General features: G+C 43.5%; 3 protein-coding genes across 3 annotated transcripts; all 3 read right to left on the reverse strand.

The window, feature by feature from the left end:
• Positions 1–8,146: 8,146 nt before the first annotated feature.
• LOC310985364 (uncharacterized protein) lies at positions 8,147–14,436 on the reverse strand (the record flags this gene model as incomplete). The annotated part of the gene is made up of 2 exons (XM_083970938.1): positions 8,147–9,846; positions 13,081–14,436. The coding sequence occupies 2 exons, from the start codon at positions 14,434–14,436 to the stop codon at positions 8,446–8,448; spliced, it is 2,757 nt and encodes a 918-aa protein (XP_083827064.1). The 3' UTR covers positions 8,147–8,445.
• A 1,407-nt stretch (positions 14,437–15,843) lies between these two features.
• LOC310985365 (uncharacterized protein) lies at positions 15,844–22,083 on the reverse strand (the record flags this gene model as incomplete). The annotated part of the gene is given in 5 exon segments (XM_083970939.1): positions 15,844–16,560; positions 16,562–17,002; positions 17,158–17,659; positions 18,001–18,166; positions 20,688–22,083. Coding segments are annotated over 5 exon segments (3,222 nt in total).
• A 4,185-nt stretch (positions 22,084–26,268) lies between these two features.
• On the reverse strand, positions 26,269–27,781 carry LOC310984936 (E3 ubiquitin-protein ligase TRIM35-like; the record flags this gene model as incomplete). The annotated part of the gene is made up of 1 exon (XM_083970317.1): positions 26,269–27,781. The coding sequence occupies one exon, from the start codon at positions 27,779–27,781 to the stop codon at positions 26,384–26,386; it is 1,398 nt and encodes a 465-aa protein (XP_083826443.1). The 3' UTR covers positions 26,269–26,383.
• Between the last annotated feature and the right edge of the window lie 106 nt (positions 27,782–27,887).

Genomic DNA, 27,887 nt, shown 5'->3' on the forward strand with positions numbered 1-27,887 from the left:
TACAAGTCATTTATTATGCTGTTAATGACGGTAAAAATGAAACATAAGGTAAATATCCTGCTTAGCTCTCCTCCTCTGCTGTCCTCTGTTCAGAGCGGAGTCCCTAGCAACGGCCCGTTTTACCTAGCAACGGTCTGGCAATCGACTGCTGGAATTCTTTTTCTGTTGTTGTTCTTGTATTTCTACATAGTCAACCTTTAAGTATGTGCAAACAATATAAAACACAATTTAAAAACAACAGTTGTTGTTGCTCTAGTTTATTTAGTTTAAATGGATAAAGCTTCATATTTAAAAGTAGCTCAATGTTCAGCTGTCAGAAATTAAAAGCAGTCTCCTCTCTTGTCATATTTGCAGCAACACCGTTGCTTCAGGCTTTTTTGTATCACTCATACTCCATTAAAACAACCTGCTCCACTTGGCTGAAATCAGAGGCCTGTGATTGGTCCATTTTGGCCTCCTTTGATGTGAACACACAGAGCACAAAGCTGAGAGCCGACTGAACAAACCAAGTTGATAACCAGCATCGTAGTACCGTGTTAAATTGAGCTGGAACATGAACACGAAGCCTGTATCTAATGAGCCTCCTTTGTGATGATATGAACATTAATTAGATTAGATTAGAAAAACTTTATTGTCCCGCCAAGGCAGGAAATTCATCTTTTGTCTCACTTACATAAGAAAAACACAGACGCTTGGCAGCAAGACTTACATGAGACAAAACAAATCAACAATGATCACATAATAAAAATACATACATACAGGCCCAATTCCAATCCGCCCCCTGAACCCTCACTGACTTAAGTGACGTCAGCTGTAAGTGACAGAGTGTGGGAGTCTGTGAGGGTCCAGATGCTGTAAATATGAATGGAACAGCACTCTCAGGACGCGTTACCTTGACAACAAAATGTTTTTAACACCCCGCCCTTGGACCGATAATTTACCATACTTTGAATATGCACAAGGTGTGTGAGGGGGACGGACTCAAAACAAAATATTCCTGGATCAGATCTGATCAAATCATCATCAATAATCACAAACTGCACGTTAATACTGACAGTTAACTTCTTCTTTTCTTTTTATTTATTTCTTTTTTTTGGCTCCTGTCCATTAACAATAAAGAGACGGCAGAGCTCTCTCTGACTGTGTGTTTTCTTTTTAACACTCCATCTCATGTGTTTGACTTCACAACGCTATGAACTGTGGGTAATTCCCTTACCCAAAGTCAGCATCGGTGCTGACTTACGGTAAGGGGGCAGTAAGGGCTCATTCACTGACTCACTGACTTGATGATCTGACAATGGAACAGAACTCACACACTCACACACTCACGTGAACGCGCCTCTAAGTCAGTGGGCCTGTCCCAATATGCACACTCGATCACACTTACACACTTGGGCACTTGGCGTGTGCGTTCATGGGCTTAGTGTCAGTGCGCAAGTGTGTCCCGTTTCTCCAACGACTGAAAGTGCAGCGCGCTTGATTTGCACTTTACCCACACTTAAGGTAAGACCGCATCCGAGCGGTATTTGGCCAAGTATAAATCCCACAATGCACCACGGTGAAGTCCGCCGTCACCGGCAGCCACAAGCCACGTTTAGGAAATGCGATTGAATTAATCTCAAAAAAATTTAATTAACTTTCTATCTCATAATTATGACTTTTTAATGTCATATTTTATATCATGCTCTGTTCATGTTTTTATTTTTTCGTTTTTCTTGTTTGTTTTATTTACTTACAGAGTTGGGCTTATACATTTATGATCTGAATCTTGCGCATAGAGACACTTTAGGAGTAGATGAGACTGATCCAGCAGCACTGGTTATTAAAACTGTTGCTGTGCTGTGTGTGTGTGTGTGTGTGTCGTAGTTGTGCTAGTGTGCGCAATGGCACAGGCTGCACTTGTCAAGTATGTCCCGATTGCTTTTAAATTTCCCCCCACACGCTTGGCCACTTAATCCATGCTTGCACACTATATGTAAATATACGTTCCGCCGGCAAAACGTCACCAAAGTGTGTGCGTAACCAAGCGCACTGAGCCAAGTGTGGAGGAATGGGACAGCCTCAGTGAGTCCGTGAGGGGTCGGATTGGAACTGGGCCACAGGTAACAATGTTTGCTCACTTCCTGTTTCAGAGCCAGAGAGGATCATGGGAGGAGACGCTGCTAGACCTTCATCGTTTTCATCTTCCTCCTCAGTGAAACTTTTTGTTGGAATCTTTTTTGTTTTGTTTATTTGTTTGTGACGTTTCTGAAGCGAAATGATTGTTTATTCTGAGTTGAATGTTTCCACAGCGACGCTGTAGCCGGGTGCAACAGTTTGTTGTTGGTTTTTGTTTTGTTTTGTTTTGTTTTCGTGCGGATCAGTGACGCTGTGATGTCAAGAGGAGATGAGATTTTTGTTAATAAAGAACAGACTTTGTCTCAACACGTTTCAATAGTTGTATTGATTTGTTTTCTTCCTGAAACACTTTAATTTGATCTCACACGTGTTATTGATTAACTTATTGATAGTTAATGAGTTTGTTGCGTCGCTGCGTCACTTCCTGTCTGAAGGGCCGAGGCTCCTCCCCCTCCTGTGACCTCACGACCACCATGTGAACACATTAATGTGAAACATGTGTCAATATCTACAGACACACAGACTCACCGGGAGGAGACAAACACCTTTACTTGTTGCCTTGGTAACCAACACTCAATTTACTGACACATTTTAATTCTGTATTACAGGATATTCATGTTTAATGTGACTCAGTCTTCATCAGTTGCTGCTGAGCCACACGTGACTTCGCCCCCTCGCACCAAACACCTGCAGCAAAGGTTTAAACAATATGTAGCTACACCGGTTCAACAAAAGGCCACGCTTCATACTGATGTCTTGATTTTCATTCTTTTATTCTCCTTCTCCACCGACGTTGGTAAAATCATAGAACACCGTGAAAGCAGGAATATTTAGCATTTCACTCAAAACCTCTGTTGCTTACTAGTTAAGCTCTTTCAACCTTTAAAATGTTCATACAGTTGAAGGTTGGTACTCAAATCAAAAGATATATTGCAGAACTGCTCTGCCTGAAGGCTGGAGACCATGCCAGCTGAAGCCAGGTAAGTATACTATATGAAGAGCTGTAGCACTCGCTGGTAAACGCTGCCCTCTGTTGGTGAAGTTGCGGTACTTCGCCGTCGACAATGCCGCGGTGCTGCGGTGGCTGACGCTCTCTCTCTCTCTAGTCGGCTCCTGGACGTTCCACTCAATGTAAACAAACACATGAAGTGTCCACTGTATGCTCAAAGCATTTTGTACAAAACCACAAATAAAATACATATGAAACCAAACCATAATTACCGTTTGCGCCTCTTAAACGCAGTGTATTTATCTCTGAGTGTTCAGTGGCATGACTTCCTGCCTCCATTCTCTGTGGTCCCGCATTTTACTCCTGACCCACAATCCCACAGTTGACCCTCACAACAGACCAGGGGTCATGTGACCACACACTTTCAAAATAAAATGTCCTCATATGAAGGTTTATTAAATATCACAACAACTTTTTATCAACTTATTTATAAACGTAAGCTCTTTTTAACTCTTATCATGAATGTATATGTCTATTTATTAATCTTTTTAAACACTTCATTAACTTCATGAAGTACTGTCTCCAACAGTTACACAATAGTTTAAACATTTTCATTAGTTTTTATTAGTGTCACTGTCCTGTACACTTCCTCCAGCTCTGCTGCTAATTATAAAGAGAATGGGATGGTGTGTAGATGCAGGAGACGTTAAAGACGAAGCTGAATATGAATCCAAGTCAAGACAACATTTTATTATGTTGATGACAAACGGGAACGAATGTACATTCAGCTTTTGTGATGAACTGACACGTTAATAGGGATGGGTACCGAAATTCGGTACACTGTAAATTGTAATAAGTTCACTTTACTTAAAAAAAGTGAGGAAACCGATTGCCTCAAAATTTCCAAGTAAAGTAGCTAATTCATTTTAAGGTGATATAGCTGAAAATAACTGTGTTTATACAACTCAGATAATGGCAGTAAACTTGAGTGAAGTTAACTCAAAATCATTAGTTAGGTTGACTATAAAATGCCAATTATGACTACTTAAACTTGTGAGTTATGTTAATTAAACTGTACTCGTGAAAATAAGTTATCCTTACAAGTTTTACAAGTTCACATTACTAGAAAAATATCAGGAAACCGATTGCCTTAATATGTTCAAGTAAGCTGAACTAAAAGTGATAAGCTATTGAAACTAAGAGACAACAGACAACAGTTTGAATGGAAAACAAAGTTTAATAATTAAACTTTTTTTGTTTTGAACACAAATACATGTAAAAATAGGTTCCAGGCTCAGGTACACACTTACTAACCTTTTTTTTACATTACATATTTTGTATGTAAAATAAGATCACTATTTCAACTGAATGCGCAACTGTAATCATGATGTTTAAGACAACTCCCCCTGAAACCTGCTCAGAGCTTTCTGATTTAAATTCTTAGTGGATGAGTTTAGAACTGCACTATCAATAGATATATCTTTCAACATAGTATATTAAGTCTGAGATAACTGGCTAAAGAACCTGATGCTGGTAATCAGTATCACCACAATCATGTCAGCATTAACACAAAAGGAAAAAGAAAAGCTAAAAGGAAAGTAGTTTCTTCTCATGAACATACACCATTTAGTAAAACAATTTAGTAGTCTGAAAGGGCGATGAGGCTCCCTCCCACAAAAAAGGATCTAACAAGAAAAAAATATATCACTTTTCCAATAAGGGTAAGGGATTCAATGTGACCCATAATGTCACGTCACATTCACATTGTGAACACATTCAGTCATTGCATCAGAAGATTTTTGAGTGATTGTATTTTTGGTTTTAGGGATTTATGTCCAAGTGTCCAAGCACCTTTTGGATGAGGTCAAAGGTGTACTTCAGTTGTTGGCATGTGGAAGATTTCCAAGGTCATCCATGACAATTCTTCCTTCCAAAATGATTGCAGTACCTGAAGACTGAAGCGCAGTGAGTCAGGGGAGGCCTGTCTGTCCTCAGGAACGATGGTCAGGATCCCAAGTGGGGGGGTGAGGGGGGGGTGAGACATGTCTGGGTCTTCGCAGTCCTAACAACAATAGCAGCAATAACACCAAAATTACATATCAGATGTCACCTTGAATTTCCACGGCAGAAACACAAGACAGCCACTAAAAGTAGTGGTAGAGAAGTAACTAAAACTAAAGCTATCAATGTAACATAAGGAGCAGAATTAAATAGAGTGAACATCCTGTGGTGTGGAATTAAAAAAATAGTGATAAAGACAACTTACAAAGCATGTCTTGAAGAAGTCTGTGTTCTCATCTCCAAGGATCACAGGAAGGCCACGGAGGACTGCCGTTCACGTCGCAGCAATATCTGTACTGACAAATGTCAAACACACATCACTTAAAGGACAATCAATTAATAGCTCTGCACACACAATGGGGTTGAGTATTTTGTTCCCCACATGATACAAAATGTGTTACTTTGTATCTGAGAAACTTACCTCTGGTGTGACTTGTTGCAGATACTTAAGTTTCTGGCCAACACTTCCCCCCTTGCTCTTGAAAATCGTGTCTGTTTTTTGAGAAAAAAACAGACAAATTATTATTCAAAGTAGAGATTTATACATCTTAAAACATGTTTGGAGGGAATCTTTCTCATGACTGAATCGTCACTGACACCATGTTCATTGAGAATTTGCTGAATGGCATGGAGTGAGGCTAAATTATGCTCAAGGTGATGCTATAAATGATCCAAATTTTTTGATTTGAGCTTCTGCCTCATTTTTGTCTTGCTTTGTGGGATCATTAGAAAAATCTTCAACTTCATGTAACATCTTGTGACATGCCTGGATCTGAATCAGGTGTGCTGGCAATGTCAGGCTTCAGCCGCTTCTGACAGGGAAGCCAGTCTTGAATAATAGTTTAGCCCTCTTTTCAGAAAAAAAAACAAGCAGTACTTACACGTCCAAGGCATTCTGTCTTCAGAAATAAAAACCTGCAAAAGAAACAACAAAATCAATCAGTTAAACTGTAACTAACTCATAGCACAAACTATTAGAACTGTACATGATATAAAAAAACTAAACTTATCAACCAGCCCTGTGTCTGTGGCTCTCTCTCGCACATGCACCACAAACACACAAACACAGGCACATGGACATGTCATAAACAAACGTGCTAAATCGCGCTAACCCCCCCCCCCCCCCCCCCCCCCCAACTTCACCGTCTCACCGTCCGTCCGTCCGTCCGTCCGTCCGTCCGACCGACGGGGGGGGGGGGCTTTTTCAACCGTTAATAAGCACGCTGTGTTTGCGGAAACCCCAGTAAATCCCTAAATGTTAACGTTACACTATCCGAGTAACTTCACATGAAGAGCTAGTTAGCTTTAGCTTTCACATGACTGCAAAGGACCGACTGGCAGCAACAACAAAAAAGAAAAAAACTGAACTCACAGATAAATTATATGATAAGAATAATGACTACAAGTTTGCTCCATACAAAACCAGTGAAACTTACCGTGTCTCTAGCTGCAGCAGCCGCCTTGTTGTTGTTGACGGTTTACCGGGCGCTTCATTCAAAGCACGTCGTCACTCGTCAGTGGGCAACTGCGCATGTGCGTTCGACGAGAGCAGCCGAATGCTGCCGAGTTGCTGGTGGTGATGCAGATGCTTCTTGCTCACTCAAACCTCTAAGTACAGGTTACTTGCAGCTGGTGAGTTTGATTACTTGCCTCAGCAGAAAGTTGTCTTTACTAAATAAAAGTGAGGATAGTCAACAGAGTAAGCTGAAATTAGTTAAGGTCACTTTTCTTTTTAAGTGAGATATACAATTACATTTTACAGTGTACTTTTTTGGTACCGACCGAATTCCCACCAAAGTACAGAGTATCGATTCACATAAAGTCAATCGGTACCACATTTCGGTACCTGAACGCACCTTCGTCGTCACGTAATGAGGATGAAGTCTCCCATCCCCCAATTCCAATCCGTTCCCTAAAGACTCAGGCCCTGAACCCTCACTGACTAAAGTGACGTCAGCTGTAAGTGACAGAGTGTGAGAGTCTGTGAGGGTCCAGATGCTGTAAACATGAATGGAACAGCACTTACCCACTCTCACGACACGTTACCTTGACAGCAAAATGTTTTTAACTCCGCCCTTGGACCGATAAATTTACTGTACTTTCAATACGCACAAGGTGTGCGAGGGAGGCGGACTCAAAACAAAATATTCCTGGATCAGATCTGATCAAATCATCATCAATAATCACAAACTGCACGTTAACACTGACAGTAAACTTCTTCTTTTCTTTTTATTTATTCCTTTTTTTTGGCTCCTGTCCATTAACAATAAAGAGACTGGCGGAGCTCTCTCTGACTACTTGTGTTAATTTCTTTTTTTTTTAACACTTGCGTTCCGACGGCATCCCATGTGTTATGGTTTGACTTCACAACGCTATGAACTGTGGGTAATTCCCCTACCCAAAGTCAGCATCGGTGCTGACTTACGGTAAGGGGGCAGTAAGGGCTCATTCACTGACTCACTGACTTGATGATCTGACAACGGAACAGAACTCACACACTCACGGACTTCCCGTGAACGCGCCTCTAAGTCAGTGAGTCCGTGAGGGGTCGGATTGGAATTGGGCACTCTCCTCTCGTCAAAACATGAAGTCCACATGTTGCAGAGTTTGCAGCAGTTTCAGTTGTTTTTTTTATTTTACAAAGTTTCACACAGAGCTTTCTGATGGCTGTAGGAGTCTATCCATGTTTCTCAGTAAAAACAGACATTTTTTCAGACAAGACGTGAAGACGATAGTCTCATAAACTTTTTTTTTTTTACATTGAATGACTATTCCATTATATGAAAATCATTGCCGATCCCTAAAACATAAAATACTCTTAAAGGCTGAGGAGTTGTGATGTTGTTAAGAGGTAAATATTCAAATTTCAGACGTTTTTATTTATTTATTTATTTTTTTAATTACCACACACACAAAAAGTACTGAAACCAGGTACCGATCGGTACCGATATCGGTTCCCAGGTACTGAGTATCGATACCGTATCGATTCAAATGCGACAGGTACCCATCCCTACACGTTAATACATTTTAGATCATTGCATGTGAACAGATACAAACTTTTTACATATGTAATTAAACAAGAATCACTTTTCAACTTTTCATGTTTGACATGTTTTCATCTGGAGAAGAACTCCAGAATCAAATGTTCAGTATTTGAGTGATAAGAGTGAAAATATTTTAACACATGAAAAGTAGTAAACAATGAAAAGTGTAATAACGAGACAGCAGGAGGACAGGTGAAGTTTATCAGGTTCAATTCACTGACTTTTCCCTTTAAGAAATAAACAACATGATAAATATGATCATCCTCTTTATCTCTAACTGCTCTGCTCCACTGTCACTGACACCTTCACTGGTAACAGCTTCAATGGGAGGTTTCTAATAGTCTCAATGTATGGAAACATCTTCTGAGTGAAAGTGTGTGTGAAGGTGTGTATGTGTGTGTTAGTATCAGGATCAGAGAACGACAGTTTTCCTCTGTTCAAGTCCAGATTCACTCTGATCCTCTGGAGCTTCTTCTGCTCTGGGAGATCAATGTCTGGACCTGGTGGTGAAACTGCTCCGTATTCACCTTCATCAAACCATATTCTCCATAATCCAGACTCCATCTCGTCTCCCTTCCTCTGCGCAGACTCTGTTAACACACCCAGTCTCCAGATGGTATTGTCTCCAACCTGGACATCCCAGCTGTGAGTCCCTGAGTTAAAACCCTCAGAGCCCAGGACACAGCAGTAAGGGTCAATCCTCTCTGGATTGTCAGGAAGCTGCTGTCTGACTCCTCCTCGTCTCACACTGGTCAGATCTTCAGACAGGATGAGTACTGGATGAGCAGTGTTTGGGTCCAGAACCACAGGACTGTAGGAGACCATGTCCTTCATCTTGTTCCAGATGTTGAAGGTCAGGTTGCCCAGGTGTTTGGCCTGGTCTATCAGAGCTCCTGAGTCCAGCTGTGGATCCTCCAGCAGGGGGCGCTGCTGGACTCTTTCCACTGCAGCCTTGTAGTTGAGCAGGAATGAGACGTCTTCAGCTCTCAGCTCGTCCTCTGTGGCTCTGACTGTGTGTGAAAGAGCTACTATCTCTCTGCTCAGAGCCTCCATCTTCTCCTTCATCCTCTGACTCTTCTGCTCCTCTTCCTCCCTCAGTGCAGCCATCCTGGCCTCCTCTTCCTCTTCTAGAAACTGGTGAAGCTTCTTAAACTGCTCCTTAATCTGCCTCTCTGTGTGTCGGGTCTGGACCTTAATGTGTTCTGCTGTTTGACCAAACTTCACTTGAACTTCTTCAAAACCCTTTAACTTCTTCTTTAAGGGCTCCAGAGTTTCTTCAAGTTCCTTCTTGAGTTTCGAAGCAGCTTCATCGATGGGTCTGATTCTGTGGTTGGTGTGTGTTTCTGAATGGAGACAGATGTGACACACTGGCTGCTGATGGTCCAGACAGAAGAGTTTGAGTTTCTCAGAGTGCAGACTGCAGAGAGCCTCTGAAGATCTCTGCTCTCTCTGCTGTAAGAAGCTCTCACACAGGTTCTTCAACACCAGGTTACAAGGTGGTTCTGGCTTTGAAAATCTTCTCTTACAAACTGGACACAGTGGATCTTGTTTCTCCTTCCACCAGCTCTTCAGACAGTCTTTACAGAAGCTGTGGCTGCAGGACAGAACAACAGGATCTCTGAAGACCTCCGTACAGACCGGACAGTAGAAATCCTCCTCTAATCTGGAAGCCATTTAGTCTGTGAGTGAAGCTGAAAACACAGCAGACAGGAAGTAGAGTCAGTCATGGCTCCCCTCCCTCCTCTACTGACTTGACTGAAGTTTACTGTGACTCTGAGTCCAGGTTTTAGTCGAACTCACCTTCAGTGTGTGGAGTGTCAGCAGGTTGAAGCAGCAGTGTTGTAGCTGGACTCACTCACAGGAAGTTGTTGGTTTGGTCTGAAGCTGAATCTGATCGTCTCTTCTTCAGTCTGCGTCTCTGGGACTGACAGAGTTCAATAAAGTTGTTCCTGGGACTTTGTCCTCACTGTTAATAACTAACTTGGTTTATCTCAGGTGAGTCATGTGAGGGGGCGGAGCTTTGAAAAATGGCTGAATGTTGAACAGGTCAGTCCAGATTAATGTAGAGGAGCAGTTCTAGACATGAGCCTTGTTTTAAAAAGGGTATTTTCATGTGTGTTTTTTCATAAATATATAAATAAATTACTGTTGTGCATAGGGATGTTAAAAAAAAAAAGAAAAAAAAAGGTTATATACCGTACACATTTCCTTGCCATACCATGTGTGGAACTTACAGTAAGAAATGTCAACTAATGTAGATTAATACTACAAGCTCTGACAGCTTTGAAAATTGACATAATTGTAGTCAGAAAGCTGCGTTACCTGTTAGAAATCCTCTAATCTGGAAGCCATTGAGTCTGTGAGTGAAGCTGAAAACACAACAGACAGGAAGTAGAGTCAGTCATGGCTCCCCTCCCTCCTCTACTGACTTGACTGAAGTTTACTGTGACTGTGAGTCCAGGTTTTAGTCAAACTCACCTTCAGTGTGTGGAGTGTCAGCAGGTTGAAGCAGCAGTGTTGTAGCTGGACTCACTCACAGGAAGTTGTTGGTTTGGTCTGAAGCTGAATCTGATCGTCTCTTCTTCAGTCTGCGTCTCTGGGACTGACAGAGTCCAATAAAGTTGTTCCTGGGACTTTGTTCTCACTGTTAATAACTAACTTGGTTTATTTCAGGTGAGTCATGTGAGGGGGCGGAGCTTTGAAAAATGACCAAATGTTGAACAGGTCAATCCAGATTAATGTAGAGGAGCAGTTGTAGGCATGTGCCTTGTTTTAAAAAGGTTTTTTTTTTTTTTTAACAAATAAATAAATAAGTTACTGTTGTGCATAGGGATGTAAAAAAGAAAAAGGTTATCGTACACATTTCCTTGTCATACCATGTCATGTGTCTGGGAGTTAAGACATATAAACTCATGTAGATTTACAACAGCTCTGACAGCTTTGAAACTTGAAACACAGTAATTGTGGTCAGAAAGCTGCTTTACCTGTTAGAAAAACGTGGGTGTGAATATCTTAATTCTTTGTGTGGAAGGGAGCAACTGTTTAAGTGCAGTACTTGTACCTGTGCAGAGTGCTTGTACACAGTGTGGTGTCAGTACTTCATCTCAACACTTCCTCCACCTCTGATGCTAATTATAAAGAGAATGGGATGTTGTGTAGATGCAGGAGACGTTAAAGACGAAGCTGAATATGAATCCAAGTCAAGGCAACATTTTATTATGTTGATGAAAAGCAGGAACGAATCTACATTCAGCTTTTGTGTTCAAGTGACACGTTAATACATTTTAGATCATTTCATTTGAACAGATACAAACTTTTTACATATGTAATTGAACAAGAATCACTTCTCAACTTTTCATGTTTGACATTTTTTCATTTGAAGAATAATCAAATGTTCAGTAATTGAGTGATAAGAGTGAAAATATTTTACACATGAAAAGTAGTAAAAAGGAAAAGTGTAATAATGAGACAGCAGGAGGACAGGTGAAGTTTAACAGGTTCAATTCACTGACTTTTCCCTTTAAGAAATAAACAACATGATAAATATGATCATCTTCTTTATCTCTAACTGCTCTGCTCCACTGTCACTGACACCTTCACTGGTAAGAGCTTCAATGGGAGTTCATCAATAGTGTCAATGTATGGAAACATCTTCTGAGTGAAAGTGTGTGTGAAGGTGTGTATGTGTGTGTTAGTATCAGGATCAGAGAACGACAGTTTTTCTCTGTTCAAGTCCAGATTCACTCTGATCCTCTGGAGCTTCTTCTGCTCTGTGACAACAATGTCTGAACCTGATGGTGAAAATGCTCCGTATTCACCTTCATAGAACCATATTCTCCATAATCCAGACAGTATCTTGTTTCCCTTCCTCTGCACAGACTCTGGTAACACACTGATCCTTAATCTGCCTCTCTGTGTGTCGGGCCTGGACCTTAATGTTGACCAAACTTCACTTGAACTTCTTCAAAACCCTTTAACTTCTTCTTTAAGGGCTCCAGAGTTTCCTCAAGTTCCTTCTTGAGTTTCGAAGCTGCTTCATCGATAGGTCTGATTCTATGGTTGGTGTGTGTTTCTGAATGGAGACAGATGTGACACACTGGCTGCTGATGGTCCAGACAGAAGAGTTTGAGTTTCTCAGAGTGCAGACTGCAGAGAGCCTCTGAAGATCTCTGCTCTCTCTGCTGTAAGAAGCTCTCACACAGGTTCATTTCTTCTCAAAATGCATCAGATTGATGCTTTCAAATATGAAATATTAAAATTTTTCTTCCGGGGGACCATGCCCCCGGACCCCCCTAGAGGAGTCGGATCCTTCTCACCTTATTGACCCATGACCCGTTTTCATGTCTGAGATTAATAACACAAGCTCTGACAGCTTTGAAACTTGACATAATTGTTAAAGATGAAGCTGAATATGAATCCAAGTCAAGACACCATTTTATTATGTTGATGAAAAACAGGAACTCATGTACATTCAGCTTTTGTGATGAACTGACACGTTGATACATTTTAGATCATTTCATGTGAACAGATACAAACTTTTTACATATGTAATTAAACAAGAATCACCTTTTAACTTTTTATGTTTGACATTTTATCATCTGGAGAAGAACTCCAGATTTTCTTCTGGAAAAGAAGAATCAAATGTTCAGTAATTGAGTGATAAGAATAAAATATTTTACACATGAGAAGTAGTAATAAAGAAAAAAAAAGGGGGGGGGGGGGTGAAAAGTGTAATAATGAGGCAGCAGAAGGACAGGTGGAGTTTAACAGCAACCAACAATGTTATGACTATAGGGATTATGGCAATGGGCCAATTTGCCAAAGATGTTGAACTATCCCTTTAAGAAATAAACAACATTATAAATATGATCATCCTCTTTATCTCTAACTGCTCTGCTCCACTGTCACTGACACCTTCAATGGGAGGTTTCTAACAGTGTCAATGAATGGAAACATCTTCTGAGTGAAAGTGTGTGTGTAGGTGTGTATGTGTGTGTTAGTATCAGGATCAGAGAACGACAGTTTTCCTCTGTTCAAGTCCAGATTCACTCTGATCCTCTGGAGCTTCTTCTGCACTGGGAGATCAATGGCTTGACCTAATGAAACTGTTAAGTATTTACCTGCCCGAAACAATATTCCCCATAATCCAGACAGTATCTCATCTCCCTTCCTCTGCACAGACTCTGGTAACACACCCAGTATCCAGTGTGTACTGTCTCCAACCTCGACATCCCAGCTGTGAGTCCCTGAGTTAAAACCCTCAGAGCCCAGGACAGAGCAGAAAGAATCAATCCTCTCTGGATTGTCAGGAAGCTGCTGTTTGTCTCCATCTCTCACACTGGTCAGATCTTCAGACAGGATGAGTTCTGGATGAGCAGTGTTTGGGTCCAGAACCACAGGACTGTAGGAGACCATGTCCTTCATCTTGTTCCAGATGTTGAAGGTCAGGTTGCCCAGGTGTTTGGCCTGGTCTATCAGAGCTCCTGAGTCCAGCTGTGGATCCTCCAGCAGGGGGCGCTGCTGGACTCTTTCCACTGCAGCCTTGTAGTTGAGCAGGAATGAGACGTCTTCAGCTCTCAGCTCGTCCTCTGTGGCTCTGACTGTGTGTGAAAGAGCTGCTATCTCTCTGCTCAGAGCCTCCATCTTCTCCTTCATCCTCTGACTCTTCTGCTCCTCTTCCTCCCTCAGTGCAGCCATCCTGGCCTCCTCTTCCTCTTCTAGAAACTGGTGAAGCTTCTTAAACTGCTCCTTAATCTGCCTCTCTGTGTGTCGGGCCTGGACCTTAATGTGTTCTGCTGTTTGACCAAACTCCACTTGAACTTCTTCAAAACCCTTTAACTTCTTCTTTAAGGGCTCCAGAGTTTCCTCAAGTTCCTTCTTGAGTTTCGAAGCAGCTTCATCGATGGGTTTGAATATGTGGTTTTTGTGTGTGTCTGAATGGAGACAGATGTGACACACTGGCTGCTGATGGTCCAGACAGAAGAGCTTGAGTTTCTCAGAGTGCAGACTGCAGAGAGCCTCTGAAGATCTCTGCTCTCTCTGCTGTAAGAAGCTCTCACACAGGTTCTTCAACACCAGGTTACAGGGTGGTTGTTCCTTTGAATATCTTCTCTTACAAACTGGACATAGTCGATCTTGTTTCTCCTTCCACCAGCTCTTCAGACAGTCTTTACAGAAGCTGTGGCTGCAGGACAGAACAACAGGATCTCTGAAGACCTCGGTACAGACCGAACAGTAGAAATCCTCCTCTAATCTGGAAGCCATTGAGTCTGTGAGTGGAGCTGAAAACACAGCAGACAGGAAGTAGAGTCAGTCATGGCTCCCCTCCCTCCTCTACTGACTTGACTGAAGTTTACTGTGACTCTGAGTCCAGGTTTTAGTCAAACTCACCTTCAGTGTGTGGAGTGTCAGCAGGTTGAAGCAGCAGTGTTGTAGCTGGACTCACTCACAGGAAGTTGTTGGTTTGGTCTGAAGCTGAATCTGATCGTCTCCTCTTCAGTCTGCGTCTCTGGGACTGACAGAGTCCAATAAAGTTGTTACTGGGACTTTGTTCTCACTGTTAATAACTAACTTGGTTTTTCTCAGGTGAGTCATGTGAGGGGGCGGTGCTTTGAAAAGTGACTGAATGTTGAACAGGTTAGTCCAGATTAATGTAGAGGAGCAGTTCTAGGCATGTGCCTTGTTTTAAAAAGCGTCTTTTTGTGTGTTTTTTGATAAATAAATTACTGTTCGCATGGGAATGTAAAAAAAAAAAGTTTATATACCGTACACATTTCCTTGTCACACCATATCGTGTCTGCTTGTGATTCAAGACATATAAACTCATGTAGATTTATAACACAAGCTCTGACAGCTTTGAAACTTGACATAATTGTGTTCAGAAAGCTGCTTTACCTGTTAGAAAAACTTGGGTGTGAATATCTTGATTCTTTGTGTGGAAGGGAGCAACTGTTTAAGTGCAGTACTTGTACCTGTGCCAAGTACTTGTACACAGTGTGGCATCAGTACTTCATCTCAACACTTCCTCCACCTCTGCTGCTAATTATAAAGAGAATGGGATGTTGTGTAGATGCAGGAGACGTTAAAGACGAAGCTGAATATGAATCCAAGTCAAGACAACATTTTATTATGTTGATGAAAAACAGGAACGAATATACACTTTTGTGATGAACTGACACGTTGATACATTTTAGATCATTTCATTTGAACAGATACAAACTTCTTATATATGTAATTGAACAAGAATCACTTTTCAACTTTTTATGTTTGACATTTTTTCATCTGGAGAAGAACTCCAGATCTTCTTCTGGAGAAGAAGAATCAACTGTTCAGTAATTGAGTGATAAGAATAAAATATTTTACACATGAAAAGTAGTAATAAAGAAAAAAAAAAAGGGGGGGGGGGGGGGGGGAATGAAAAGTGTAATAATGAGGCAGTAGAAGGACAGGTGAAGTTTAACAGGTTCAATTCACTGACTTTTCCCTTTAAGAAATAAACAACATTATAAATATGGGTTAGGTTATGGTTAAAATAACTTGCACCAACAATTAAAGGTAACAAACTTACTGTTATGACTATATGGATTATGGCAATGGGCCAATTTGCCAAAGATGTTGAACTATCCCTTTAAGAAATAAACAACATTATAAATATGATCATCCTCTTTATCTCTAACTGCTCTGCTCCACTGTCACTGACACCTTCACTGGTAACAGCTTCACTGGGAGGTTTCTACCAGTGTCAATGTATGGAAACATCTTCTGAGTGAAAGTGTGTGTGAAGGTGTGTATGTGTGTGTTAGTATCAGGATCAGAGAACGACAGTTTTCCTCTGTTCAAGTCCAGATTCACTCTGATCCTCTGGAGCTTCTTCTGCACTGGGAGATAAATGTCTGGACCTGATGATGAATATGCTCCGTATTCACCTTCATTAATCCCTATTCCCCATAATCCAGACACTATCTCGTCTCCCTTCCTCTGCACAGACTCTGGTAACACACCCAGTGTCCAGTTTGTATTGTCTCCAACCTCGACATCCCAGCTGTGAGTCCCTGAGTTAAAACCCTCAGAGCCCAGGACAAAGCAGTAATAATCACTCCTCTCTGGATTGCCAGGAAGCTGCTGTTTGTCTCCAGCTCTCACACTGGTCAGATCTTCAGACAGGATGAGATCTGAATAAGCAGTGTTTGGGTCCAGAACCACAGGACTGTAGGAGACCATGTCCTTCATCTTGTTCCAGATGTTGAAGGTCAGGTTGCCCAGGTGTTTGGCCTGGTCTATCAGAGCTCCTGAGTCCAGCTGTGGATCCTCCAGCAGGGGGCGCTGCTGGACTCTTTCCACTGCAGCCTTGTAGTTGAGCAGGAATGAGACGTCTTCAGCTCTCAGCTCTCAGCTCGTCCTCTGTGGCTCTGACTGTGTGTGAAAGAGCTGCTATCTCTCTGCTCAGAGCCTCCATCTTCTCCTTCATCCTCTGACTCTTCTGCTCCTCTTCCCCCCTCAGTGCAGCCATCCTGGCCTCCTCTTCCTCTTCTAGAAACTGGTGAAGCTTCTTAAACTGCTCCTTAATCTGCCTCTCTGTGTGTCGGGCCTGGACCTTAATGTGTTCTGCTGTTTGATCAAACTTCACTTGAACTTCTTCAAAACCCTTTAACTTATTCTTTAAGGGCTCCAGAGTTTCCTCAAGTTCCTTCTTGAGTTTAGAAGCAGCTTCGTCGATGGGTCTTATTCTATGGTTGGTGTGTGTTTCTGAATGGAGACACATGTGACACACTGGCTGCTGATGGTCCAGACAGAAGAGTTTGAGTTTCTCAGAGTGCAGACTGCAGAGAGCCTCTGAAGATCTCTGCTCTCTCTGCTGTAAGAAGCTCTCACACAGGTTCTTCAACACCAGGTTACAAGGTGGATGTTCCTTTGAAGACCTTCTCTTACAAACTGGACACAGTGGATCTTGTGTCTCCTTCCACCAGCTATTCAGACAGTCTTTACAGAAGCTGTGGCTGCAGGTGCGGTAGAACTGTAATCCACAAAGAGCATCCGGACGTAGCTCTGCTGCTGCTCCAGGTGTGACAGCGCTGAGTGGAGGGTTACGGCGATGGCATCTTCAGTGGATCTGTTGGTCTGATATGCAAACTGGTAGGGATCGAAGCCTGAGGGGAGATTATCCTTGATGTGCTGGAGGACCAGTCTCTCCAAGCACTTCGTGATTACCGGTGTGAGGGCCACAGGACGGTAATCATTCAGGCTGGTGGTGGGAGACTTCTTCGGTACCGGGATGATAGTGGCGGATTTCAAACAGGACGGAATGACTGCCAGGGCCAGGGAGAGGTTAAAGATTATGGTGAAAATGTGTGTGAGCTGGAGGGCACACGCTTTGAGCACCTTCCCCGGGACTCCGTCTGGGCCAGCAGCCTTCTTGGGGTTCACTGCCAGGAGCACCCGTCTGACCTCGTGCTCGCTGACAGTGAGTGTGGGGGTGCGGGGACTGGAACTGGAGGGAGGAGAGGGAGGGGGAGGGGGGGCAGGGCAGGGGCTGATGAGTGTTGCTGTGATGTCTCAAAGCGGGCAAAGAAGCAGTTTAACTCCTCTGCTAACGTCGCACTCAGGTCTCCTGTTAGGGCAGCCTCTGTAGTTTGTGATGTCATGAATGTCCTGCCACACCGCCTGTGAGTTTTTGCTGGACGGGTGGGACTCTATCTTCCTCTTATGGTCCGCTTTGGCTTTTTTAATGCTTCTCTTCAGATCCGCTCGAGCAGTTCTGTATAAGGCTTTGTCTCCAGACCTGAAGGCAGCATCGCGGGCTTTGAGGAGTGTACGGACCTGACTGGTCACTTGATGTAGTCCAGTACCGTACTAGTGAAGGTTTCCAGCTCGTGATGTTCAAATAGGTCCCAGTCAGTCACTGTGAAGCAGTCCTGCAGCCTGGGGAGTGCATTCTCAGGCCAGGTTGTGATGGTCTTTGTGGTGGGCCTGGTGCTCCGACTGAGGGGGGTGTAGGCTGGGGAGAGCAGGAGGGACAGATGGTCTGACTGCCTAAGATGAGGTAGGGGTATGGCTCTGTATGCGTGCTTTATATTGGAATAAACATGATCCAAGGTGCTTTCCCCCCTGGTGGCACACTTGACATGCTGGTAAAATTTTGGGAGTACAGTCTTCAGGTTGGCCTTGTTAAAGTCTCCTGCAATTATGTGGACACCGTCCAGGTGAGCTCGCTGGTGTGCGTTGATAATGTTTAGCAGGAGGGAGAGCGCAGTTTTTACATTGGCGTGGGGTGGAATGTACACAGCCATAATGGTCACTACTGCTAGCTCTCTAGGTAGGAAAAAAGGCTGACATCTTACAGACATGTACTCGAGGTCGGGGGAACAGTGCTTGTCTATCACAGTCCCGTTGTTGCACCAGTTGTTGTGCACGTAAATACAGAGCCCCCCTCCTCTGCTCTTACCGGATTCCTTGGTCCTATCCCAGCTTAGCAGAGTGCGGCCTGCTAGCTGCATGCTAGCGTCGGGTATGTCCGGGTGTAGCCAGGTTTCGGTGATAATCAAAACACAGCAGTTCCGCATATAGCGATTACCAGCGAGTTGTAATTCCAGGTCATCCTTCTTATGCGCCAATGATCTCGCATTGGAGAGGTAGATGGTCGGAAGAGAAGGCTTGTGTGGTCTTTTCCTTAGCCTTAGCATGACACCTGCAGCCACGCTTCTGCTTCCTCTCCCTTCTCCGGCTGCGCCGCCTTCGAGGGCCAATTACAATCCACGGGGAGCCCGGTGTTCTCGTTATCTCCTATGGGATGTTGTGCGAGTGCTGGTAAACACTCGTAATGGGTGTCTGGTGCTGAGCCCCGATTTCCAGGAGGTTCTGTCGAGTGTAGAGGATGTTCGTAGAGCCGAGTGTGCAAAAACAAATTAGAGAAAAGTACCATAACATCAGAGAGAGATGCAATGAGAGGAAGAGCCGTGAGCCGCTGCACAAATGCGCGCCGCCATCTTGCATCATTATCTGCGGCGAAACCGCATTCATTTCATCAATATTTTGTTATGATATTCTGGTGCTATTCCCCTCCGAGCCCGTGGTGGCATGTTATCAACATCCTGCGCCTGTAGGTTGACCTACTAACCCGACCTGGATGATGTCATCTCCGACTGCGGTGCGGCGCGGCTAACTTGCTATGGCTAATGCTATGGTTCGTTTCTGCGTGTTTCTGACTTGTCAGAACAAAATGAGCAGCTCGACGAAGTTCAGCTTCCACAGGCTTCCTCTCCTCAACCTGGACTCACTAAGGGTGTATTCACACCTGCAGTGTTAGTGCGCACTAAATCTGGTGCGCACTAAATTTGGTCCAGTTTGGGTTGGTGTGAAAGCACATCGCACTCTAATGCGCACCAAAACTAGTGCGGCCTGAGGAGGTGGTCTCGGTTCGGCTCCAGCCGAACTCTGGTGCGCACTAGTTTAGGTGTGAAAGCAACCGCACTCTGGTGCGAGCCAACTGCCAGGCGAACTCAACACGTTTGAGCTAAAAGGGCTCCCGTAGTCACTGACAACGGGTTAACGCAGCGGGGAGACCGCCCGGTGCTCCGGTGCTGCGGAGCTATGTCCCCACAAACGAAGCAGCAGCAGCAGGGCAGCCGGTCGGTGCGTGTCCGCTGAGTCCGCTCAGACACCGGACAGGTCGGCGTCCGTCCCTCGGGTCCGCGGAGCAGCTGATTACCGAGCTGCAGCAGCAGAGGTCCGCCGTGTTTAACGTTTAACCGGGAACTAACGGGACCGAGCTGGGTGAACGCAACCGGAAACCAGCCGGAAGTACCAAACAGAGTTATACATGCAAACAATATAGAAATAAATGACCAGAGCTACTAACAACCGGCTCTACTTGAGTCTCCATCAGGAAAGTTTTATCAATCAGCGCTTCCAGATTTCAACTGGTAGTCATGGAGACGTGACGTTCTCCAAGTTTGGTCCCGAGTGACAAAAAGCAGGTGTGAACGCAACCGCACTAACTGAAAAATGAAACATTGTATCATTTTAACATTTGGTGCGCACCAGAGTGTGCACTAAACAGGTGTGAATACACCCTAAAGCTCCGGCTGGTTGAGCTAAAAATGAAGACCTGAATGCTGAAGCGGAATGATTATTATCAGAATGAGCCGGGCAGCGGTCGGAGATGACATCATCCAGATCAGAGGTTAGTAGTCAACCTACAGACGCCGGATGTTGATAACATGCCACCACGGGCTCGGAGGGGAATAGCACTAGTTTATCAAAACAAAATATTGGCAAAATGAACGAGTTTTGCGGCGGATAATGTCTTATTTAGAGGCTGCATTGCGTGCCGCGTGTTCTCGCATTATACGGATATACGCGCCGCTCCACTGGGGCTAATTTCGTCAAAACGACTCCAAATGACACCAAAGTTGTCTGGGTGAGTAAATGATCGAATGTTATGCTAGAAATAAGGTCCAGGTCGTAAAAAACGGAAATTATCCTTTAAGATAAGTATGATCATCCTCTTTATCTCTTACTGCTCTGCTCCACTGTCACCGAAACCTTCACTGGCAACAGCTTCAATGGGAGGTCATCAATAGTGTCAATGTATGGAAACATCTTCTGAGTGAAAGTGTGTGTGAAGGTGTGTATGTGTGTGTTAGTATCAGGATCAGAGAACGACAGTTTTCCTCTGTTCAAGTCCAGATTCACTCTGATCCTCTGGTGCTTCTTCTGCTCTGGGAGAACAATGTCTGGACCTGATGGTGAACATGCTCCGTATTTACCTTCGCAGAACCATATTCCCCATAATCCAGACACTATCTCATCTCCCTTCCTCTGCACATACTCTGTTAACACACCGAGTCCCCAGTACGTACTGTCTCCAACCTCGACATCCCAGCTGTGAGTCCCTGAGTTAAAACCCTCAGAGCCCAGGACAGAGCAGGAATAATCACTCCTCTCTGGATTGTCAGGAAGCTGCTGTCCATCTCCTCCATCTCTCACACTGGTCAGATCTTCAGACAGGATGAGATATGGATGAGCAGTGTTTGGGTCCAGAACCACAGGACTGTAGGAGACCATATCCTTCATCTTGTTCCAGATGTTGAAGGTCAGGTTGCCCAGGTGTTTGGCCTGGTCTATCAGAGCTCCTGAGTCCAGCTGTGGATCCTCCAGCAGGGGGCGCTGCTGGACTCTTTCCACTGCAGCCTTGTAGTTGAGCAGGAATGAGACGTCTTCAGCTCTCAGCTCGTCCTCTGTGGCTCTGACTGTGTGTGAAAGAGCTGCTATCTCTCTGCTCAGAGCCTCCATCTTCTCCTTCATCCTCTGACTCTTCTGCTCCTCTTCCTCCCTCAGTGCAGCCATCCTGGCCTCCTCTTCCTCTTCTAGAAACTGGTGAAGCTTCTTAAACTGCTCCTTAATCTTCCTCTCTGTGTGTCGGGCCTGGGCCATAATGTGTTTTGCTGTTTGATGAATCTCCACTTGAACTTCTTCAAAACCCTTTAGCTTCTCCTTTAAGGGCTCCAGAGTTTCTTCAAGTTCCTTCTTGAGTTGTGAAGCAGCTTCATCGATGGGTTTGAATATGTGGTTTTTGTGTGTGTCTGAATGGAGACAGATGTGACACACTGGCTGCTGATGGTCCAGACAGAAGAGTTTGGGTTTCTCCGAGTGCAGACTGCAGAGAGCCTCTGAAGATCTCTGATCTCTCTGCTGTAAGAAGCTCTCACACAGGTTCTTCAACGCCAGACTAAAAGGTGGAAGACCCTTTGAAGATCTTCTCTTACAAACTGGACACAGTGGATCTTGTTTCTCCTTCCACCAGCTCTTCAGACAGTCTTTACAGAAGCTGTGGCTGCAAGACAGAACAACAGGATCTCTGAAGACCTCCGTACAGACCGGACAGCAGAGATCCTCCTCTGGTCTGGAAGCCATTTAGTCTGTGAGTGAAGCTGAAAACACAACAGACAGGAAGTAGAGTCAGTCATGGCTCCCCTCCCTCCTCTACTGACTGGACTGAAGTTTACTGTGACTCTGACTCCAGGTTTTAGTCAAACTCACCTTCAGTGTGTGGAGTGTCAGCAGGTTGAAGCAGCAGTGTTGTAGCTGGACTCACTCACAGGAAGTTGTTGGTTTGGTCTGAAGCTGAATGTCTGCGTCTCTGCGACTGACAGACTTCAATGCACTGTTCAATGCACTGTTTCCTGGTTTATCTCAGGTGAGTCAGGTAAGGAGGCGGAGCTTTGAAAAATGACTGAATGTTGAACAGGTTAGTCCAGATTAATGTAGAGGAGCAGTTCTAGGTATGTGCCTCGTTTTAAAAAGGGTCTTTTCGTGTGTTTTTTGATGAATAAATAATTTACTGTTGTGCATAGGGATGTAAAAAAAAAAAAAGTTTATATACCGTACACATTTCCTTGTCATACCATATCGTGTCTGCTTGTGATTCAAGACATATAAACTCATGTAGATTAATATCACCAGCTCTGACAGCTTTGAAACTTGACATAATTGTGGTCAGAAAGCTGCTTTACCTGTTAGAAAAACCTGGGTGTGAATATCTTAATTCTTTATGTAGAAAGAAAGAAACAGTTTAAGTGCAGTACTTGTACCTATGCAGAGTGCTTGTACACAGTGTGGTGTCAGTACTTCATCTCAACACTTCCTCCACCTCTGCTGCTAATTATAAAGAGAATGGGATGTCATGTAGATGCAGGAGACGTTAAAGACGAAGCTGAATATGAATCCAAGTCAAGACAACATTTTATTATGTTGATGAAAAACAAAAATGACTGTACATTCAGCTTTTGTGATGAACTGGCACGTTAATACATTTTAGATCATTTCATGTGAACAGATACAAACTTTTTACATATGTAATTAAACAAGAATCACATTTCAACTTTTCATGTTTGACATTTTTTTTATCTGGAGAAGAACTCCAGATCTTCTTCTGGATAATCAAAGAATCAAATTTTCAGTAATTGAGTGATAAGAGTGAAAATATTTTACACATGAAAAGTAGTAAAAGAAAAAAATAATAATAATGACAGCAGGAGGACAGGTGAAGTTTAACAGGTTCAATTCACTTTTTCCCTTTTCACTGACCTTTCCCACCATTATAAATATGATATAAATGAACGAACGAATGTACATTCAGCTTTTGTGATGAACTGACAGGTCAATACATTTTAGATCATTTCATGTGAACAGATACAAACTTTTTACATCTGTAATTAAACAAGAATCACTTTTCAACTTTTCATGTTTGACATTTTTTCATCTGGAGAAGAGCTCCATTCTGGAGAATCAAATTAGATTAGATTAGAAAACTTTATTGATCCCCAAAGGGAAACTGCTTTGCCACCAAATAAAAACGCATACATCCACTTAACAAACAATACAAACATTTGCATACCATTGCACAAAACTTATCAACATGATTGAAATATTCAGTAACTGAGTGATAAGAGTGAAAATATTTTAACAAATGAAAAGTAGATAAAAAGGAAAAGTGTAATAATGAGACAGCAGGAGGACAGGTGCAGTTTAACAGGTTCAATTCACTAACTTTTCCCTTTAAGAAATAAACAACATTATGATCGTCCTCTTTATCTCTAACTGCTCTGCTCCACTGTCACTGACACCTTCACTGGCAACAGCTTCACTAGGAGGTTTCTAGCAGTGTTAATGTATGGAAACATCTTCTGAGTGAAAGTGTGTGTGAAGGTGTGTATGTGTGTGCTAGTATCAGGATCAGAGAACGACAGTTTTCCTCTGTTCATGTCCAGATTCACTCTGATCCTCTGGAACTTCTTCTGCACTCGGAGAACAGTCCCTATAGATGATAGTGACCATAATTTGTATTCACCTTCATTAAACCATATTCCCCATGGACCAGACAGTATCTCTTCTCCCTTCCTCTGCACAGACTCTGTTAACACACCCAGTCCCCAGTTTGTATTGTCTCTAACCTCGACATCCCAGCTGTGAGTCCCTGAGTTAAAACCCTCAGAGCCCAGGACAGTGTAGTAAGAATCAATCCTCTCTGGATTGTCAGGAAGCTGCTGATCATCTCCAGCTCTCACACTGGTCAGATCTTCAGACAGGATGAGATATGAAACAGCAGTGTTTGGGTCCAGAACCACAGAACTGTAGGAGACCATGTCCTTCATCTTGTTCCAGATGTTGAAGGTCAGGTTGCCCAGGTGTTTGGCCTGGTCTATCAGAGCTCCTGAGTCCAGCTGTGGATCCTCCAGCAGGGGGCGCTGCTGGACTCTTTCCACTGCAGCCTTGTAGTTGAGCAGGAATGAGACGTCTTCAGCTCTCAGCTCGTCCTCTGTGGCTCTGACTGTGTGTGAAAGAGCTGCTATCTCTCTGCTCAGAGCCTCCATCTTCTCCTTCATCCTCTGACTCTTCTGCTCCTCTTCCTCCCTCAGTGCAGCCATCCTGGCCTCCTCTTCCTCTTCTAGAAACTGATGAAGCTTCTTAAACTGATCCTTAATCTGCCTCTCTGTGTGTCGGGCCTGGACCTTTATGTGTTCTGCTGTTTGATCAAATTTCACTTGAACTTCTTCAAAGCCCTTTAACTTCTTCTTTAAGGGCTCCAGAGTTTCCTCAAGTTCCTTCTTGAGTTTCGAAGCAGCTTCATTGATGGGTCTGATTCTGTGGTTGGTGTGTGTTTCTGAATGGAGACAGACAAGACACACTGGCTGCTGATGGTCCAGACAAAAGAGTTTGAGTTTCTCAGAGTGCAGACTGCAGAAAGCCTCTGAAGATCTCTGATCTCTCTGCTGTAAGAAGCTCTCACACAGGTTCTTTATCACCAGACTAACAGGTGGTTGTTCCTTTGAAGATCTTCTCTTACAAACTGGACATAGTTGATCTTGTTTCTCCTTCCACCAGCTCTTCAGACAGTCTTTACAGAAGCTGTGGCTGCAGGACAGAACAACAGGATCTCTGAAGACCTCCGTACAGACCGGACAGCAGAGATCCGCCTCTAATCTGGAAGCCATTGAGTCTGTGAGTGAAGCTGAAAACACAGCAGACAGGAAGTAGAGTCAGTCATGGCTCCCCTCCCTCCTCTACTGACTTGACTGAAGTTTACTGTGACTCTGAGTCCAGGTTTTAGTCAAACTCACCTTCAGTGTGTGGAGAGTCAGCAGGTTGAAGCAGCGGCGTTGTAGCTGGACTCACTCACAGGAAGTTGTTGGTTTGGTCTGAAGCTGAATCTGATCGCCTCTTCTTCAGTCTGCGTCTCTGGGACTGACAATGCCCAAATACAGTTGTTCCTGGTTTATCTCAGGTGAGTCATGTGAGGGGGCGCAGCTTTGAAAAGTGACTGAATGTTGAACAGGTTCAGTCTTGTTGAATGAAGAGGAGCATTTATAGACTAGTGCCTCGTTTTAGGGTATTTTCATGTGTTTTTTGATAAATAAATAAATAAATAACTGTTGTGCATAGAGATGTAAAATAAAAAAAAGAAAGATTATATACCATACACGTTTCCTTGTCATACCATGTCGTGTGTGTGTGGATGTCAAGACATATGAACTCATGTAAATAACACAAGCTCTGACAACTTTGAAACTTGACATAATTGTGGTCAGGAAGCTGCTTTACCTGTTAGAAAAACTTTGGTGTGAATATCTTAATTCTTTGTGTGGAAGGGAGCAATCGTTAAGTGCAGTACTTGTACCTGTGCAGAGTACTTGTACACAGTGTGGTGTCAGTACTTCATCTCAACACTTCCTCCACCTCTGCTGCTAATTATAAAGAGAATGGGATGTTGTGTAGATGTAGGAGACGTTAAAGACGAAGCTGAATATGAATCCAGGTCAAGACAACATTTTATTATGTTGATGAAAAACAGGAACAAATGTACATTCAGCTTTTGTGATGAACTGACACGTTAATACATTTTAGATCATTTCATATGAACAGATACAAACTTTTTACATTATGTAATTAAAAAAGAATCACCTTTCAACTTTTTATGTTTGACATTTTTTCATCTGGAGAAGAACTCCAGGTTTTCTTCTGGAGAAGAGGAATCAATTGTTCAGTAATTGAGTGATAAGAGTGAAAATATTTTACACATGATAGGTAGTGAAAAAAAAAGGAAAAGTGTAATAATGAGGCAGCAGGAGGACAGGTGAAGTTCAACAGGTTCAATTCACTGACTTTTCCCTTTAAGCAATAAACAACATTATAAATATGATCATCCTCTTTATCTCTAACTGCTCTGCTCCACTGTCACTGACATCTTCACTGGTAACAGCTTCACTGGGAGGTTTCTAGCAGTGTTAATGTATGGAAACATCTTCTGAGTGAAAGTGTGTGTGAAGGTGTGTATGTGTGCTTTAGTATCAGGATCAGAGAACAACAGTTTTCCTCTGTTCAAGTTCAGATTCACTCTGATCCTCTGGAACTTCTTCAGCTCTGGGAGATCAATGTCTGGACCTGATGGTGAAAATGCTCCGTATTCACCTTCATTAGACCCTATTCCCCATAATACAGACAGTATCTCAGCTCCCTTCCTCTGCACAGACTCTGGTAACACACCCAATGACCACTGTGTACTGTCTCCAACCTCGACATCCCAGCTGTGAGTCCCTGAGTTAAAACCCTCAGAGCCCAAGACAGAGCAGTAAGATTCAATCCTCTCTGGATTGTCAGGAAGCTGCTGTTCGTCTCCTCGTCTCACACTGGTCAGATCTTCAGACAGAATGAGTTCTGGATGAGCAGTGTTTGGGTCCAGAACCACAGGACTGTAGGAGACCATGTCCTTCATCTTGTTCCAGATGTTGAAGGTCAGGTTGCCCAGGTGTTTGGCCTGGTCTATCAGAGCTCCTGAGTCCAGCTGTGGATCCTCCAGCAGGGGGCGCTGCTGGACTCTTTCCACTGCAGCCTTGTAGTTGAGCAGGAATGAGACGTCTTCAGCTCTCAGCTCGTCCTCTGTGGCTCTGACTGTGTGTGAAAGAGCTGCTATCTCTCTGCTCAGAGCCTCCATCTTCTCCTTCATCCTCTGACTCTTCTGCTCCTCTTCCTCCCTCAGTGCAGCCATCCTGGCCTCCTCTTCCTCTTCTAGAAACTGGTGAAGCTTCTTAAACTGCTCCTTAATCTGCCTCTCTGTGTGTCGGGCCTGGACCTTGATGTGTTCTGCTGTTTGATCAAACTTCACTTGAACCTTTTCAAAACCCTTTAACTTCTTCTTTAAGGGCTCCAGAGTTTCCTCAAGTTCCTTCTTGAGTTTAGAAGCAGCTTCATCGATGGGTCTGATTCTATGGTTGGTATGTGTTTCTGAATCTCTGCAGATGAGACACACTGGCTGCTGATGGTCCAGACAGAAGAGTTTGAGTTTCTCAGAGTGCAGACTGCAGAGAGCCTCTGAAGATCTCTGCTCTCTCTGCTGTAAGAAGCTCTCACACAGGTTCTTCAACACCAGGTTACAAGGTGGTTTGTGTCTTGAAGATCTTCTCTTGCAAACTGGACACAGTTGATCTTGTTTCTCCTTCCACCAGCTCTTCAGACAGTCTTTACAGAAGCTGTGGCTGCAGGACAGAACAACAGGATCTCTGAAGACCTCCGTACAGACCGAACAGTAGAAATCCTCCTCTAATCTGGAAGCCATTTAGTCTGTGAGTGAAGCTGAAAACACAGCAGACAGGAAGTAGAGTCAGTCATGGCTCCCCTCCCTCCTCTACTGACTTGACTGAAGTTTACTGTGACTCTGAGTC

The sequence above is a fragment of the Trachurus trachurus genome, assembly GCF_905171665.1.
Source record: "Trachurus trachurus genome assembly, chromosome: 4".
NCBI lineage: Eukaryota > Metazoa > Chordata > Actinopteri > Carangiformes > Carangidae > Trachurus > Trachurus trachurus.